This window comes from Passer montanus, unplaced genomic scaffold, assembly GCF_014805655.1.
Source record: "Passer montanus isolate IOZ18808 unplaced genomic scaffold, ASM1480565v1 scaffold3, whole genome shotgun sequence".
NCBI classification, from domain to species: Eukaryota; Metazoa; Chordata; class Aves; order Passeriformes; family Passeridae; genus Passer; species Passer montanus.
Window position 1 is genome coordinate 3,903,914 of NW_024367707.1, and position 17,009 is coordinate 3,920,922.

Consider the following 17,009-nt stretch of genomic DNA (forward strand, 5'->3'; position numbering starts at 1 on the left):
TGTTGCAAATGAAGTATTTTGAGATACATAATAGATTACCTAATCAAATAGATGATTAAGCAAAACCAGGAAGAGAAATGAGTTCAGAGAACCCTAAGGTACATTTGCAGGAGAAAACACTTTTCAGGTCTTCATTGAACACCAAATAAAGAAAAATAACTAAATATAGAAAAGCATCATGTTTGGCAGGGGAAGGGGTTTTCTAAATAACGTAATGAATCCTGTCTAGTATGTTGGATTTCTTTACAAATGCCCACACAGAGGCAAAAAGGGAGAGCTGCTGCCCTGATTAATTTGAATCCTGAGGATTGTGTAACATGAGACTTAATTAAGTGAATCATGATTTTTTCCTCACAACTCTACTGAAATATTCAAAAAACTATACTAGGCTTTAGAAAGAAACTGTTCAAACAGAAAAGTTTGTGTTTTATAAATGTATAGTGTGCAATTGCTTAATGAAGCCTTCCTCAACACAAGTAAATATTAACTTTACTTCAACTAAAATATTTCAACAGTTTTCATCTGTGCTCAAGCACAATGTTCTAGTGCCTTGTTTTATAAAAGACATTGAAGAATATGTATTTATTTAAATATTTTAGGTAATTCCTTGAACAAGATGTCTGTTCCTTGGTAACAAAATTTTCTTGCTAATTTGTTCTTTCTTCATTGCATATATAGTGTCCACGTTAGGAGACTTGTTTGTTTGGTTTTTAATCCTTTCAGGGTAAGAAAGGAGAATTTATTTACATGTATCACTTATACAGTTTGTGACTGTTACAGCTTCTATGTAATTCACCATAAACCAAAATTTCTGTAAAATTAGTTATTCTAGCTGGGTTTTTAGTCTGGAAAAGTATGAAATGTGCATGTTTACTACACCGCTGGGGTGGACTGGAGATGAATGGAACATTCTGTGAGCATGTACAGATGGAACTTCACAGAAACAAAAGCAGCAACACGAAGCCAGAGCACATCAGTAATTTTAGCACCATGGTAAGTGACCATCAGCCACGAAGGCAGCTGTGCCAGGACCGTGGTGGTGGAGGAGCTGATGAAAAAGGAGCGGTGCTCACAGGGTCTGGGGACGTCAGGAGAAGGCCACCGGACCTCGTGGATGTCCACGGGCCGTGCCACGGCCGGGAGGGGCTGTGCGGTGCTGGTCAGGGACAGCAGGCGTTTGAAACTTTATAAATGTTTAGCCCCAGCCTGGCACAATTTGTGACCCAGAACGGCAGGGGCGGCAGAGCTGGGACTTTACACTGCCAGAAGAACCGATGGGAAAGGGGCGGGGACAAGTTGAAACCTTTCCTGCGGGCAGGCTGGAGGCTCATCCACATGACTCAGCAGGGAAAAACAGCAGGAACCCTTTCTGCAGCAGTGAGCTAGAAGGGAGCACTTTTCAAAGTGCTACAGAACGAATGCAGTAAAAATATAATTTAAATTTTTTTCTGGATTTTGTGTATACTAGGACCAAATCAGCAAAGGTGTTAATTGAACGTTTTTTCTTCACCCTTTCAGAATAAAATCTGGTATTTGGCTGGAAATGGCATTTCCCAAATGCACAGTTAAGTCTCAGAAATAACTACAGACACACTTCAACTTTGTACCACTGCACAAGATATCTACGTTTGTGTACCCAACCCATTAGAAATGCAAATGCACACCTCTGTTCAAGTAGCTAAATATGATCTAAAAAGGGTAAAAAAATAGAATCACTCTGAAGTAAATCCCTGGTAAAGTGAGAAAGCTCACAAGGCATCTGTCACTATTTTAATCCTGGCCAAGAAAATCAAAATAACTTTCAACTTCCTTAGCTGTACATGATATTGCCTCTTGTCATTCAACATCTCAGCATCACAGTTCAGTGACTGAGGGGGTGGTACACCCATAGCACACAACGTATTTGCACTTACACTGTTCACACTTGTCTTCCCAGTGCTGCAGAGACATGTTCCATGTATGCAGCAGTCTCAAAATCCCATTACTTATCATTCATGTCAGCAGTCAAAGCTTTCCATTAGAGGAAATCTAACGTTTCAGTGGCAGAAAAATAACTCTGTATGTGATCTGCCCCCCAGGCCCTCATTGTGGTGTGACAGGATATACAGCAGTGTAGGAGGAGGTGATCCTTGTGCAAGCCTCACCCTGCCTGGAAAAGCCACGGGCAAAGCAGGTCAATGCACAACCTCAGCAAGATTATGGCACTGGTGTTCTTTAAACTGCAGATCAAGAGACACAATCTCCAAAATATCTGAATGTCTAAAAATGTCTGTGGGTGCTGAACCAGTTGCTCAGAAGCTTTTCCTCATGTTTCATTAAACACACAGGTGCAGTGCACTGAGAAAGGACTCTAAACTTCACCCTGGAGCTGGTGCCATCCAAGCACTCTGCTGTAGCTCATATTCTCTTTTATGCTCACCCTCCTGCCACCAGACTAGGCAAGGCTTAGGTTTATCCCAGTTCCTAGAATTCACAGCTACAGAAAGGAGCTGCCAAAGCATGGAAGATGCAATCCTTGAAATGGACACATTTAAGATTGTAGATTGGTCAAGTACCTGGAGAGCCCAAGAGAACTACAGCTCACTCCTGCTTTTCAAATGGAAAAGCACTATTCAAAAATTAATGCATTTACTCTCAACACCATGTGAGGTAGTACTTTACAAATGGAAAAACTGAATACAAGAATGTAGACAGAGTAAGGGAACACAATACAGTGCAAAATCAGGAGCAAAATGCAAGCTGTTTCATCAAATTCCAGTTTGATGAGTGAAATCGTATTTACCTTTAGAAAGCCCTTGAAGATATTGAATAAAACCAAAACCAAGCTTTGAAAACACACAGTACTTTGTACCAAAATATGTTAAGTAGCATAACTTGCTAAATAGTATATAAACCAGCTAGAACTATGTATATTAGTACAAATGAAGAAGTGAAATCTAAAGGGATTAAAGTATTAGCACCCTACAGTAAGTTTATTACATTATGTTTTATCCTGAGGCATGTGATTCAGAGTAGCTACACAAAAGTGGTTTTATACCTTTTTTCCTCATCCTCTTCACAATTCCATCACCATTACTCTGCCCCCACCCCAAATCATTCCTTTCTACAGCCTCTTCCCAATATTTTATATTTGCTCAACAATTTTAAAGTCGTTTACTCCTACTGTATAAATAACTCCCAGGTCACTCCCACAGAGTTTCATGATGACAATGTTCCAATTAATCACATTCTTTTCATAAATCCATACTAAAATAGGCCAAAACCAGTACTGCCAGTTCAGATCCAGTTTACTTGTGGAGTTTTTTTGGGGATTTAAGAAAACATGTAGTAATATCAGAAATGACAAATTCAAGTCAGTCAATACTGCCATCCTAATTACAAAGTGTAATACTTTAGAATCCTAAAATCAAGAACCATAGAAACAAAGAAATAAAGTTTTTTGTTGGTAACAGTTGTCTCAACAAAACAAATTGTGCAGAAAAGGTACTGGTCTTCCAAGAAGAGTTTGCTTGCTTTTAATTCTTGTACTTGAACAATCACTGCAGTCTTTTGTTACTCAAAAAAACTGTATGAATTAATGAAAATAAGCAATATTTTATTTCAATGCCAGATTTATGGTTTGTGTGTTACACTGGGGCTGGTTTGACTGATATTAAACAGATATGTCTGAAACACAAAGTAACATAAATTAGACATGCCATGAGACATGTACAATTAATTTCTACTAAAATGTGGATAATGAAACCCATTTCTATGCCAATTCTTTTACACTTTTAATGGTGATAGTGACTAGTATTTTAGTAAGAGGGTAAAAGTCAATAAAAGGTATGAGGACAGCCATACAACTCAAAGATACTGTTTGCACAGCTTCCAATTCCACTGTGAAAATACACCCCTCCAAAATAGAAATAGGCACTTCATCTTTAAAAATGAAGCACTCTTTTGTTCTTCAGTCATCATCAACAGTTGGCTTGATTGTCACTCCTCTTCTGATCTGACCCCAGCCAATTAAACTGAAAAAAAAAAAGGTTTATATTATTTTTACCAGTAGTCAGAAATATCGTGTATAAGTTAAACATCCTTCTGTCCTTCTTATGCCTTCATTTCTTACACTTTGAATTTTCTACACTTGTCTCCCACCCAAAACATTCTACAAGAACAAACCTTAGTGGAAACACAGAATAGAAAAGGGTGAGGGATAGAGGACATTTGTGACCAGGTAAGAGTGTACTCCTGAACAGAAGCTGAAAATATTCTAAGTTATATTGTACTGTTGTACTGGATGGTAAATCTATGCACAGCTTCATCTCTTTCACCTGCGCCTGAAGTGTGCACTACTTTCAAAGAGAAATGAGAATTCAGTAAGATTACAAACAGCTGTAACTCTCAGTGGTAGCCTGTGATGGTAACTCAGCTCTGGGGTGAGTGCTGCTATTTATATTCAGAAAAACTAAGACCTTTTTTATAGGCCACTCTTGCCCCAGAAAAATACACTAGCAAAAAGAAATTCAGAATACATCCATTTCCACAGCCAGCAGGTATTTCATATTATTAGTAAAACTGTGTTCAAAACCTCTCCAATTTCTGGTGAGAAACCACACATGCATCTCAATTCACCTTACATAGAGCCTGTCTTGGGACACCAGAAAAGAAACTGAAGTTTATCAGAGCAGCACTTCCCACTTTTTACTACCATAACCATAGGTCATAACTTGACCACCTTTGAATTCACTGATCCTTGGAATCACTGGTGTGTCCCATTTGCTGTTTAACCTCTCTCTATGCCTCTGTGTATTTCCTTTTTATTTTATACCTCTTTTTAGTCTTGCTTTACGAACTTTCTTCTGTATTTTCAGTACTCAAGCTGCAAGTTCCTTTTCACAGTACCAACTGTATATTATCTCTACTGCAATCAGGTTTTTTTATGCTGGTTTTCCCAGTTTGCCTTCTTTCCCTTTTCTCAACTTTTAGTTTCCTTATATTGTCTTTATCTTTTTAATACAGCATAGGAATCAACTTTTCAATAACTATCTTTACAGCAGGCTGCCATTATTTGCCCACCTCACAATCCAGAGACAGGTGGGCTTTTGGGCAAAATTTGGTCAAGTTTTTTAACTGGGAAAGAATCCACAAAAGCAACAAAAGACACGTTATTATTTGCACAGGATTATCAGTCTACAGCTTAAAAAAGGGAAAAACAAGCATAATTTTTAACATAGTTTCTCCTCTTCCTTCTGCTTTACCTGACTTAATTTGGGTCCTGCCTTTTATTTCCTCCTGTTCAAGACATGTTATCTTTTGCCTTGGTTTTTTTTTCAGAGAACAATCTCTTCCCTAATTTGTCATCTTGCTCTGAGACAGCAAGCACTAAATTCCTGTCTACATTTTCTTGTCATCTGAAAAAGAAACATGCATCCATAGATATTTAAAGCTTGGTTCCTTTCCATACAGTACAGGCTTCTTGTAAAAACGGCTGTGCTCTCTCATACTACAAGGGCTGTGCAGAGCCAACAAATCTAAATACTCATGTTCTCATCAATCCAGTCTTATGAAACCTGTGACAGGTACATTATGTGTAATCACCTAAATAGAGTCTGGCACTGCGATAAAATGAATCACCAACCAATTCTGTTTGTCATTTTCAGCCTTCAGATGCTTCTGCAGTCAGACATTTTATATTTGTAGTTTGAATGGGTCAATCCAGTTGATATTTTATTCTTTCCTCTGTGCTCATGGTACATAAAACATTCAAACATCCCTCCTCTGTTCCCCTGCTTTTACTTCCAGGTTGCACTAGAAATCACATGCAGCTCCACAGGTAGAAAACCACTGAGCTGTGCATAAAGATGGCTATTTGGCTTAACAATGTGAGAATTTCCCAAACCCTCTGCCAAGATTCCCTACTGAGCTCAATTTACAGCTTGGCAGTTTGGGCAACAAACACAAAGCTCAGGTGTTTCCTTGTCTGTTAACTAACAGGTACCCTCCCAATCATGTGACTGTTTAAAAAAGAGATAGCAATGAAATTAAGCATTCCACAACCACGGTGCCAATGTGCTAGGAGAATCCAGAAGAATTTTTAAAACAGACACACCTTACCTATGCTAGTACAAAATCAGATCCATGTGTTTTTTTGTTAACAATGTAGCAACCCTACCAACTTGGCACCAACTTACCGCCAATGTTTCTCAACTCTTCGACTCAGAGCAATTTTTTCTCCCACTTCTGTGCATACAGGGTTAGTTAGCACAATCTTCCCCAAATCAGCCTTTACAGCACTGACTCTCCCTCCAGTAGACAAGGATCCTATGTTTACCATTAGAACTTCATTCTTCGATAATTTTTGCACCTGAAGACAGACATACAAAACTTTGAAACGTAAGCTTTAGTACTAAAAACCAAATAGCACAGACAGTACCAAGTTATCTTCTGTTACCTTCTTGCCAAGAAAAAAGATACAGCTGAGAACTACTGAAATACTATAAATATACACACACCAACTATGGGCAGCAGTGTCAGTAGATAAAAGTTTTATATGCAAATGGACAAATACATAAAGATGCTGTACCTGTAGCTCTGAGGTTCTTGGTATGATGTACTTTCCTGGGATTGATCTACATTTTCTATAAACTCTACTGATGATTTCATATAACGTATTAAAAACACAAACAGTCAGAGATATTGTTACAACCTGTGATGTTATACATATTATTTACTAGAATGTTGTATTTTCATTTCCCTTATGCCTACATTTAAAAAAATTTAATTTCACAGGATAAGAGAGCACTGAAGCACTTTACTTGCTGTTGCATGAAGCAGTTTATAATTTTAAATGCTAACAGGGGAAATTATGATCTTTTAGTTGATTTGTGTAAAACAGATTGTGTTACACAAGTTTGTCCTGTGCCTCAAGTTCAGGGTTTTTTTCAGTCAGAGTATTTAAAAAATACTTAAACTTTAAAAAATTCTTCAGTGAAAAAAACCTACAAAAAGCATGCCAGTCGGAAGTAGATCAGTACCACTGTAATATTAATTACTGCACAAATTAATAGGATGATAGCAAAAGAAAACTACCAGCATGTTTAGCAAAATACATAACATGACACATAAGTACTTTATGCTACTTTACTGATATGAATTTCCATTCCTCTGAAAACCATTCTACAGTATTAAACAAGCAGATAAGTTTTGTAACAAGCTTATATCAACACTGAGACAAAATGTCTACATATGATCAAAGAAATATACTCATTAATGAAAATTAGCACAGAAAGCAAAATCAGGACAAACAAAAGAAGGGGCACAGACCTTTGCAGCTTTCTTGTCTCCTTCAGTGCGCACGCCCAGGAGTCGTCTCAGCAGGAAGTAGGAAATTTCCAGCTCTGTAAAGATTTCTGGCAGTGCCCCAACTGCACCAAGAACCTGGCCCACCATGCGGTCAGCCCGGCACAACGTGGGATCGATCTTAGTGCCAACACCTGCAACACAGCAAGGGAAGGCAGAAGGAGTAACTGAAAGGTAGCTGTCATTTTTCTGTGCTATAATAGTTGAAGATGATCTAAAACAAAAAAAAAAGAGCATGTACTGGGAATTCCCTATTACCTGGACAGCACTTTCAGAATGTCAGCAAGACTGTGAGCTCTGTCTAAACAGATGAAGAAATATTCTGCTGCTAAAGCTGGTACAATTAACAGTGCAAGCTGATCTACATTGGCCAGTGACATTCAAGAAAATTATTTTATTCTTAAATATCCATTTTTTACACCAACCCTGTCTCTCTCTACATATATGAATTATCTAAAAATGCTCATGGTATTTTTGTTAATTACACTGAAATTCACTGCTGAATGAAACCAAGTGCTTTCAATAAGCATGAAGAAATGAATCTTTTCATAAGACAATATTCTTACCTATAAGGCCTCCTGGAGCAGCATATTGTAGATCATTGTGTTCAGCAAAGAGTGACACAATTTTGGAAAAGATTGGCTTGCACATGAGTTTGCCTTCACTGTCCTTGGACACAATACCAGGCCTCACCTCAATTTCCTGGCCCACCTAATGATAAAAGTGAAAAAGTGTTTAACTGGTTATTTCACAGGAACACAAAGCAGACTAGTCACAGATACTACTTACAGACCCCAAGATTTACTTTTTATACAAGTCTTTGGTTCTAGGCTCCTGTAGCACTTGTAGGATTTCTGTTGCACCGTTTGATGCAAATTGAACAATACTTACAGCAAATGTAACATCTGATTTTCTTCTCAATACAATTTGTAAAACTGCTTTAGCAAAAGATCTTTATCAGCAATAATTCCAACAATAAAATTTCAGTTTAATTTTTAAACACTGTATTTCATTTAGAAATATTTCAGCTTTGAGAAAAATGGAGTTAATTCTATCAGTGTAACTGACTGACATCAGCACACTGCAAACTAGAGAAATTACAAGCTGTATAAATGTTCAAGACAGAGTTCACACTCCAGCCTAACAAAGCAATCGTTTTGAAGTTTCTGTCTATTGCTAGCAAGCAAGCAAAATAAAAAATCAAAATATACAGGACACTTAAATAGGGAAGTGGGACCTGTGAGAACCCATACATACTTTGAAGGTGCTTTTAAAATTCTTTTGCTTTCCTCTTCCTGACAATAATTCAGAAAGTAGTAGGACAGGAAAATAACATCTCCTTCCATTTTGTGAGGAATTAAATCTGTTATCATTATTAGCAAATGTTAAAACTACAATAATATATTTAAAAATTAAAACCAGTGCTTCTTGTTCTGGTATTTAAAACTATAAAGTGAAAATGAACTACAGACAGAAAGGATAAGTTTTAGGTGACTGCATTCAAGTTTAAAAAAAAATCAATTATATAGATATATTTTGTAAGCATGGAAAAACTCTACTCACTGTCATTACACATTTCAGTCACGAAAAAGAAAGGGTTACCTTTAAAACACCCTTAAGAATACTGCCACCAGCAACACCTCCCTTAAGGTCATCAACTTCACAGCCAGGCTTGTTGACATCAAAAGATCTAATTACTGGAAAGAAGAGATCATAACCAGGTTTATATTTACCATCACACTTTTAAACAATGTCTTTCTTTAGCAACTTTGACTGCCTCTCTGTTCTTATGAAAGGATACGCATATTTATAAATATTACAAAACCAGAACAATCAATATTTTATTCCCAATTTTTAGGCAGACAGCTTTATTCTCAAAACCATTTAAACTGGTCACATATATAAAAGTTTGATAAGACTTCTTCTGCATAGCAGAAAGTAACTTAAAGATCTCAAAAAGAAAGCAATGATCAACCATTTTACAAAACCCCTTCAATATTCAAGATTTTAACTGTGAATACCAGAACTTTGTTTTAATGTACTCATAGCTGAACACTGTAAGCTTGATGTAACGTGGTGAATTTTTATGCATTTATATAATGTAGAACTGGCTTGGATTATTGGAAAAAAAAGGCAAGCAAATGAATTCCTTGTAGGAACTTCATAGTATGCTGGACAAGAACTGAAACTTTGACAATTATAACCAGGAAACAGGAGACTAATACAAAAGATTACCCAACCTACCCAATATATTTCCATGGAAATAATTTAATTACCAATTTCATCAGTTTGCCAATATTTTGTTATTAAATCAAAACTAGATTCATAACAATAAAGGGATGTTTTTAAGACAGACAAATTTCTCACTTTTACTGCATTTTAGTGTTGTCATATGCACAGAATATATACACAAAGCCAACAGCAATTAACAGTGAACAAACAATACAGCTCTCAGAAGACATGCAAGTTTTAAAATAAGAGCATCCTAAGTACTCCTTTCAAACCTGTGTCCAGGGCACTCAGCATGTGCTATTCTAAGCACAGACACATTCAGAAAACGTCTGGCCACAAGCAGCCAGGCCTGCCATGTACATACCAATGAGCCTTGGCTCAGATGTGAAGTCTCGCAGAGGGACGGGGATTTTCTTCACTATGTACTCACAAACCACTTCTATGTTGTATTTCAGCTGCGCTGAGATTGGGATTATTGGAGCTCCTTCTGCAACTGTACCTAAAACAAAATCAAGTTCAACATTAAGCCTTAATATGACCAAGTGTTCTGTCCTTACAAATACTAATGAATTTAATGGCAGGTTCTGTGTGTATTTCTCAAAGCAATATCAGAGCATCTATGCCTCCTTCAACATTTTAGCTCACATAGCCACATCTACTTTTTGAGGCATTCTGAAAGTGTGCAAGATAATCTTCTCTTCTAGGGGAGAATTCACTTCCTGTGCTGTCATCAGAAATATTTTTAAGATTTCCTAAGAGAGGTCAGTATCTCAGTATTGGATACAGCAGTATTAATTTTACAGTCTGGTTTCATGATGACAAACTAAATTTCCTGTTAATTTAATTATGTTTTTCAAATTTTGCAATACAAATACATATTTTAGAAAAATCCTTATTTTACAGAACAATGCATTTAGTAATCCAGTTTTGTTAGGCATCATTAGTTTTAATTACGTCTGTGTTTCTTGTGATAACTCCAGTTTTCAAACTCCAAATTTACACTATCAAGCCACTGTGACAGAGTTATGAACAGCTTCTGCAAGGCAACAGTTATGAATTACAAAAAAAAGAAAAAAATAAAAAGAAAAAAGGAAAAGAAGGACCCATTGGCAACTTCTGATGGTGACAATCTAGCTCTGCAGCTTGTCACATATCCCACCTACTGCAGATAAACAGGGAAAACAGTGGAAGCTCCAGGGAAAGGCAAAACCAAATCACCATTAGGGTGAGCAGACCTTTACAGAGTAAGATAACACTGCCCAAACTGGATTTACACAGACAGATGAAAGAGCAATCTTTTGTCATTAGTTAAAAAAAAAATTAATGTATTTAAACCTACAAGGTGCCCCTAATAAATACAGCTTCCTTTTCTCCTGCACTGCAGTAAAATCACAGTAAAATCTCCACTAAAGAAGCACTCCAGGAAGAAATCACAAATCTACTGAAAGCTACTACACAAGAGTGACTGATTTAGTTAGTTTTACATCTAGAGGTCTGACCCAGAGCCATAACACTATTGTATGCAAGCAGGCTGACACAGGCAAGAAGCACAACTGCCATGGTCTGATTTTAACATGAACAGACCATGTACACCTGCATTGCTCAAGATAAGCTTTTCTATGAACATACAGAAAACCACCATGTCCACGTCTCAACACTGCATTTCCACCACTTACTGGATTTCTGCTCGTGAAAACTTACCTTGTACAAATGCAAGAATTTGTTCATACTGTTCTTTAGCCTGGCTCTCTTTCACCAAGTCAATCTTATTCTGTAGAATCAAAATGTGCTTCAGTTTCATGATTTCTATAGCAGCTAGATGTTCTGAGGTCTGAGGCTGAGGGCATGACTCATTACCAGCTGAAAGAAGAGAAAGAGTATAGAAACTATAAAGATAGACAAAACTCCTACAGTTAGGATATCTACTTCCATCTACTATCATTATGGAAAAAAAACAAAAAAAAACCAAAAAAACCAACCAAACAAACAAAAAAACCACACCCAAAAAAAACCCCACAAACCTCCCCCCCAAAAAAAAAACCCAAAACCAAACCGCCAAAAAACCCCATCTGTCTCTCAGTAATCTACATGTGAAGAAACCAAGTCAATAAGCACCTATTCTCTCCTACAGCTGCTGGCTGTAGTCTCCACACAATGCTGGACAGATAAGAGGCTGCCAGAGAGGTTCCCCTATTCCACCTTCTCCCACCAGGAACACCCACCTAAAATATCCAAAGATACCAACACCCAACTTGGTTTACACCATCCTTTAGCTCTTCAGATATCTCAGTGTTGACTGTAGTGCAATACACAAATTACCTTTCAAGAAGTATCTTAACATTTTCTTATCAGTAAAGTCATAAAAATACCAAGATCCCAAACTCTGTTACAATTCTATCAAATATGTGAATAGAGCTGGTATCAGCATGGTTTAGATTTCAGCTGAGAAGCCAGCACTGGCTGATGTATGATTAGGGTGCTTAATCTTGCCTGAAGTTTGGTCTGTCACACTTTCTAGAGATAAACAGGCAGAAGAAATGATAGCTCATCATCTATCTCAGACTTTAAATTACAATATCTGAAGCTGTTTTTTTTCTTTTGTTGACATATCCTATCAAGGCAAGATAATTGCTATATATCACTACAGAACATCAGAATGTTCTACAGACATAGAAAAATCTGTTTTACTCACTTTCTGTTGCTTGCAAATCTGAACAAAAGTTGTCTGAATTATATTAAATCTCCTGTACTTAAATTTTGCCTATATTTATCTGGGCTACTGTTTGTGTTGTTGTTTGTGAACTCTACTGTATGGCAAAGACTACGTGCATATTTAAAGGAAACTGAACCTTCAGAGAAAATCAAAATGCAGCTAATCTTTTCCATAAAGTGATACAAATTTCACAGTACTATACTACTACAAGGTTTTATATTACCTATCTTCTACCAATGGGGCCAGCTACCAGACTAGTGGGTATGGATAGCTGTGTTTAAAACAAACCAGCTTGTCAGAGCACATTAGCATTTTACCACAATTTTATTTTCTTTAAAACACATCTCAAAAGCATCAAAATTGTTTCAATTGCTCACCACATCCCAGGAGATTTTAAAGCCCATATAAAATTGGCTCATGCTACTACAAAACAGAGCTCTGCTTTTGGGTAGCAATCATTACCTATCAACAGCAAAGCTGCATCCATTACTGCTGCACCGTTCAGCATGGTAGCCATCAAAATATCGTGGCCAGGGCAATCCACAAAAGAGACATGCCTGTTGCAGGAGAAGGTGAAAGAGAAATCCAAAAGCCCATTATCAACAATTCCTCTGACTGATTTATGTCAGTGATTAGCCAGATACAAAAGTTACAAGTATCCTTAAAATAGTATTTTCAAAAATGTTCTGAAAGAACACAAATGCTACTGAACAGCTACTGAATACTTTTTCTGAGTTTTCAGATTTAATACCACATGTCCACATTAAGTACCTCTTTAATATTTCACCAATTTACTCTAAATTAGATTAGAGTTAAATGCACCAGGATAAAAGCCCAAAATCAAACTGACCCACCACCAGTAACCCAAACCCCAACATACTACATGGGATTTCTCTTAACCCTTTTAAATTCTTCAATTTTTGGAAACTATGCATCTTTAATTATATGGTTATAACTGCACGTCAAAGATTTGTCTACAGACATGATGTTACATTTCCAGCCTCATGATTTTATTGTGCAGACTAAGATAGTTGGTTCACTATATTCTTTCCTGAACTTATCTAGTGAAGAATCCTTGTTCTTAGTGGCAGGCCACCAAAAAGCAAGGGACTAATTTGGTGCTTTGCTGATGATGTTAGAAATCTACTACAAGCAAAGAACCAGTAGGATAAAGAATGCAAAGCTTTTAACCAGTTGTTGTTTCACAATGACTGCCTGCCTGTCACACTCCAACAGAAGTTAATCTTAGTACAAGTGCTCTGCTGGGAATCTGAGAAAATGGTTACAGCACCTCATGTATTGTATCATAAACACAAACTAAGAATCTTGTACAACAGTCTTCATGACTACTCTCATGTCAGCAATCATTGTGCAGACCCACATAACCACTGCATAAAGACTGTGCTATACTTTTTCAGAAATTGAGTCAGTAAAGAACACTTGGCCTCCAGTGAGAGGCTGGTCTCACATTAAGCATCAGGTTTTTATATATTCATGTAAAAATTTTTGGAAACTCTGCCCTTAGGAAGAAAAAGTTCAGCAAAGATCACCTTTCCAAAAGAGATTTTACAGATGTGTTTGTGAGGTCCACATTAGTTCTCAATCTGCCTGGTTTAAAATGTACTTTTATTAATAACAGAAAGATTTAACTTCAAAGTCCTGCAAACAGCTGAGGCAAGCAGACAGAGCTGTGCTGTACCATGGAGTGCTCATCACCACCACTGAATTCAGTTTACACAATGCCTCAGCCCAGGGTGCCCCATCTAAGAATGTGTAGTCTGCCAGAACCCGTCCAGCTCACTGCTCAATCCTGTTTTCATACAAAGGCAAGTAAACATAATTGATTCCAGTAATTTTAAGCAGTTACCTGACTAGTTTAAAGTTCCCTTTGGTGCCAGGAATATCTGTAGGGAACTCATCTGGGGTGCTGCTTCCACAGGATCGGTAACACTCTGGTCGAGAGCAGCTTGGGTCATCCAGCTTGTAAATCTGTGATTTTTTAAAATTGAAAAAATGTTTCATTCCTCAAGGGTTAGTTACCTGTAATAATACATCTACCCTGAAATATATTAGCAACACAGCTGCTACATTTACAGGGATGACTCACCTTTGCATTAGCGTAACCCAGCTTGATTGTGATATTTCTTTCCAGTTCATTTTTAAATCTGACAGTATGAACTCCAGATATAGCTTTGACTACTGTCGACTTTCCATGGGCTACATGACCAATTGTACCTGCATTTTAAAAGGAAATGTTTGTTACTAAACTAGTTTAATTCTGTGCAATGCTCCACTACAATCAATACACAATTACCCCAAATTCTGCACAGCCAGTAAGTCCATATGGTAAACATATAGAATTTGCAATCATTTTTGTTTAAACAAACAAGATCTGAAATTGTGCTCCCATCTTTGCATTTAATGAAACTCATTTCAATCCTTTATTTCAAGGGAAAACAAATTTTGCTTTAGCAACTATTCCCCACACCATTAAACTGTGTTCCTGAAGTAAAACTGGTGCTTTTCAAGTCAAAAGGGCTCCACAAGTCCTTGAAATTACTATGTAACTCTTTCTGTACAAATTTCTTTAAAGTGTTACCACATAGGCACCATCTGCTACTGCATGAGAATCAGAGTCACCTTAAGGCACCCCTCTTTTTTATAAGTTTTTTTTACCTATATTAATTGTTGCTTGTCTGCTGATGACTTCTGGTGAAAGAGGCGTCAACTTGGTAACATCCTGTATAAGGGAGAGTTTAGAATTTATTCATCTTGTATATAAATGTTTAGAAAGCTAAAGATTTAGAAACTTGAAAATTAACTGACAGTTCTGTTCAGCAAAATCCAGTTATATTATGTGCATTCAAGTATTTTAAGTGTGTGAAATACTTGTGAAAAGTGAACCAAGTCCTGTTTGTGAATCAGTACAGGGTATGATTCAAAAACCCTGACTGTAAATCAGTCTTGGATGCAAAGTGTTAAAGATGGGAGTAAACAAAACAAGAAACCTCAAAAGAAGCCCTTAACAAAACACCCCAAGCCCCTACATACCCCTGAACCTAAATTACACATAACAGGCAAATTCATTTTCAACAGCCTACATGATGAACTGCAGTAACATTTATAAACAAAGCTTTGTCATAAACAGTTGTTTAATTGGTGTAAGTTCCATTAGAGCCAACACATAATTACAACTGACACTTTGGAGTCAGTGGGCCCAGAGGTTTCATCAGCACCATGGCTTTTTTTTTTAATGGCTATTTTTTTCCTCAGAAACTGTTATTGCTGCTTTAGGCACCAGACAGAAATTCTGCTGCCCTAAAGAGTCTGTTGTGTGAAGTTATTGGTAACCACTGGCAAAGCAAAAACCTCACAAACACACTGTATAGATAAAGAAACACCTGTGAAAGAGCTGATTAGGTTTTTTTTAAAGCTGTTTGACCAAATAATGGACAAGTGTTGAAATGCAGTGAAATGCTCCTCTGTACAGCTAATCCTGCATTGAATTCACATGGATGAGCCACTCAGCTCAAGCAAAGATTCAGGATGCCAGAAGAGTCCTCGGTGCAGGACAAAATTTAAGATACAAATAATATAAACATTAAATCATATATTGTTCCCACTGTTACATGAAGGTTCTGTGCAAAATGATCAAACACGTCTGTGTAAAAACCTAAGTTCATTCTGTCTCAAGCATGACATGAATAAATTGCTCATCTTCGATAGAAAGCAAGATTTGAACACCTGTGACACACAATTAAATTTATGTTTCTCATACATCGAACTTAAAATGACTTCCCAGCGATGGGAACGTCGCCTGCAGAGGGCACCGTGTGGCCGGGCGACCAGAATTTCAGCGTGATGCAATTCCTGCCACCAGGAGAATTCTTCCTGGTGCATGAAATCATGCACGCATGGAGGTTTTTCCTCAAGACTGGTATAAGGTGTTGCTCAGCAGGAAGCTCCACTCAGGCATAAGCACTCAAGGGCCGGCAGAATAGGCCCTTAAAGGTAATTCCTGCTGACCTTCCAGCTAGTCCTATCTGTGCTTTTTCCAGATAGGAAATACCATGGTCAACAACGACAGGAGGAAAAGAAACTATCTGAAATAACCAACACGCTTGCTGTAGAGAATTCCTGTGCTCAAGCCTAAAAAATACCAAATATTATTACTGTAAAGACAAATAAGCTGCTCCAGTTTAAACACCGGGGACACAGCAGCAGGGTTTTTTACTATCTACGTTATAATATGCTTGAATTTGAAATATACATTACATGTACACTTAGATTAGCAGATAAGTGTAATAGGTGAGGCGGCCCAGGTGAGATATTTAATAGGCAAGGCTGCCACAGCAGGAGACCACTGCAACTGGCTGCAGTGGTGGATAGAGCTGGTATTTCTCGGTGGTTGTTAATAGTCAAGAAAATTTTCTTGGCCAACCAACCAAGACAGGGCTGGTAACGAACTCCTCGAGCTTGCTGTAGAGAAACACCTCAAATGTATGGTTCTACTCCGGAAAAAGAAAAGTCTTTAATACCACAGAACAGGGCAGCCCTTACACGGGGAAAACTGCGCCCACCGGGTGGGTGAGTGAGCCACCACAGCCTCAGCCGCGCCGGCGGGCACGGAGCCGCCGAGCAGCACTGCCCGGCAGGGGAAGCGCCCGGCCCGGCGCCCCGCTCGCACCCGGCCCGGCAGGCCCTGCTCCCGCCGCCCTGC

General features: G+C 37.8%; 1 protein-coding gene and 1 long non-coding RNA gene across 2 annotated transcripts in view; one reads left to right on the plus strand and one right to left on the minus strand.

Moving 5' to 3' along the window:
• The first annotated feature begins 823 nt into the window (after positions 1-823).
• On the plus strand, positions 824-3,982 carry LOC120504596. Its single transcript, XR_005628080.1, has 2 exons — positions 824-993; positions 2,328-3,982. It is a non-coding gene; the product is annotated as an uncharacterized LOC120504596 (long non-coding RNA).
• The window catches only part of EIF2S3 (eukaryotic translation initiation factor 2 subunit gamma), a 13,938-nt gene continuing 198 nt past the window's right edge, over positions 3,270-17,009 (minus strand). Inside the window, exons 2-12 of the mRNA XM_039714242.1 lie at positions 14,966-15,029; positions 14,397-14,524; positions 14,157-14,278; positions 12,752-12,846; positions 11,278-11,436; positions 9,941-10,075; positions 8,947-9,041; positions 7,911-8,055; positions 7,309-7,478; positions 6,177-6,349; positions 3,270-4,013 (exon numbers count right to left, since the gene is read on the minus strand). Of these exons, the coding sequence (XP_039570176.1) occupies positions 3,950-4,013; positions 6,177-6,349; positions 7,309-7,478; positions 7,911-8,055; positions 8,947-9,041; positions 9,941-10,075; positions 11,278-11,436; positions 12,752-12,846; positions 14,157-14,278; positions 14,397-14,524; positions 14,966-15,029 (1,350 nt within the window). The 3' untranslated portion in view covers positions 3,270-3,949. The remainder of the gene's footprint in view (positions 4,014-6,176; positions 6,350-7,308; positions 7,479-7,910; positions 8,056-8,946; positions 9,042-9,940; positions 10,076-11,277; positions 11,437-12,751; positions 12,847-14,156; positions 14,279-14,396; positions 14,525-14,965; positions 15,030-17,009) is intronic.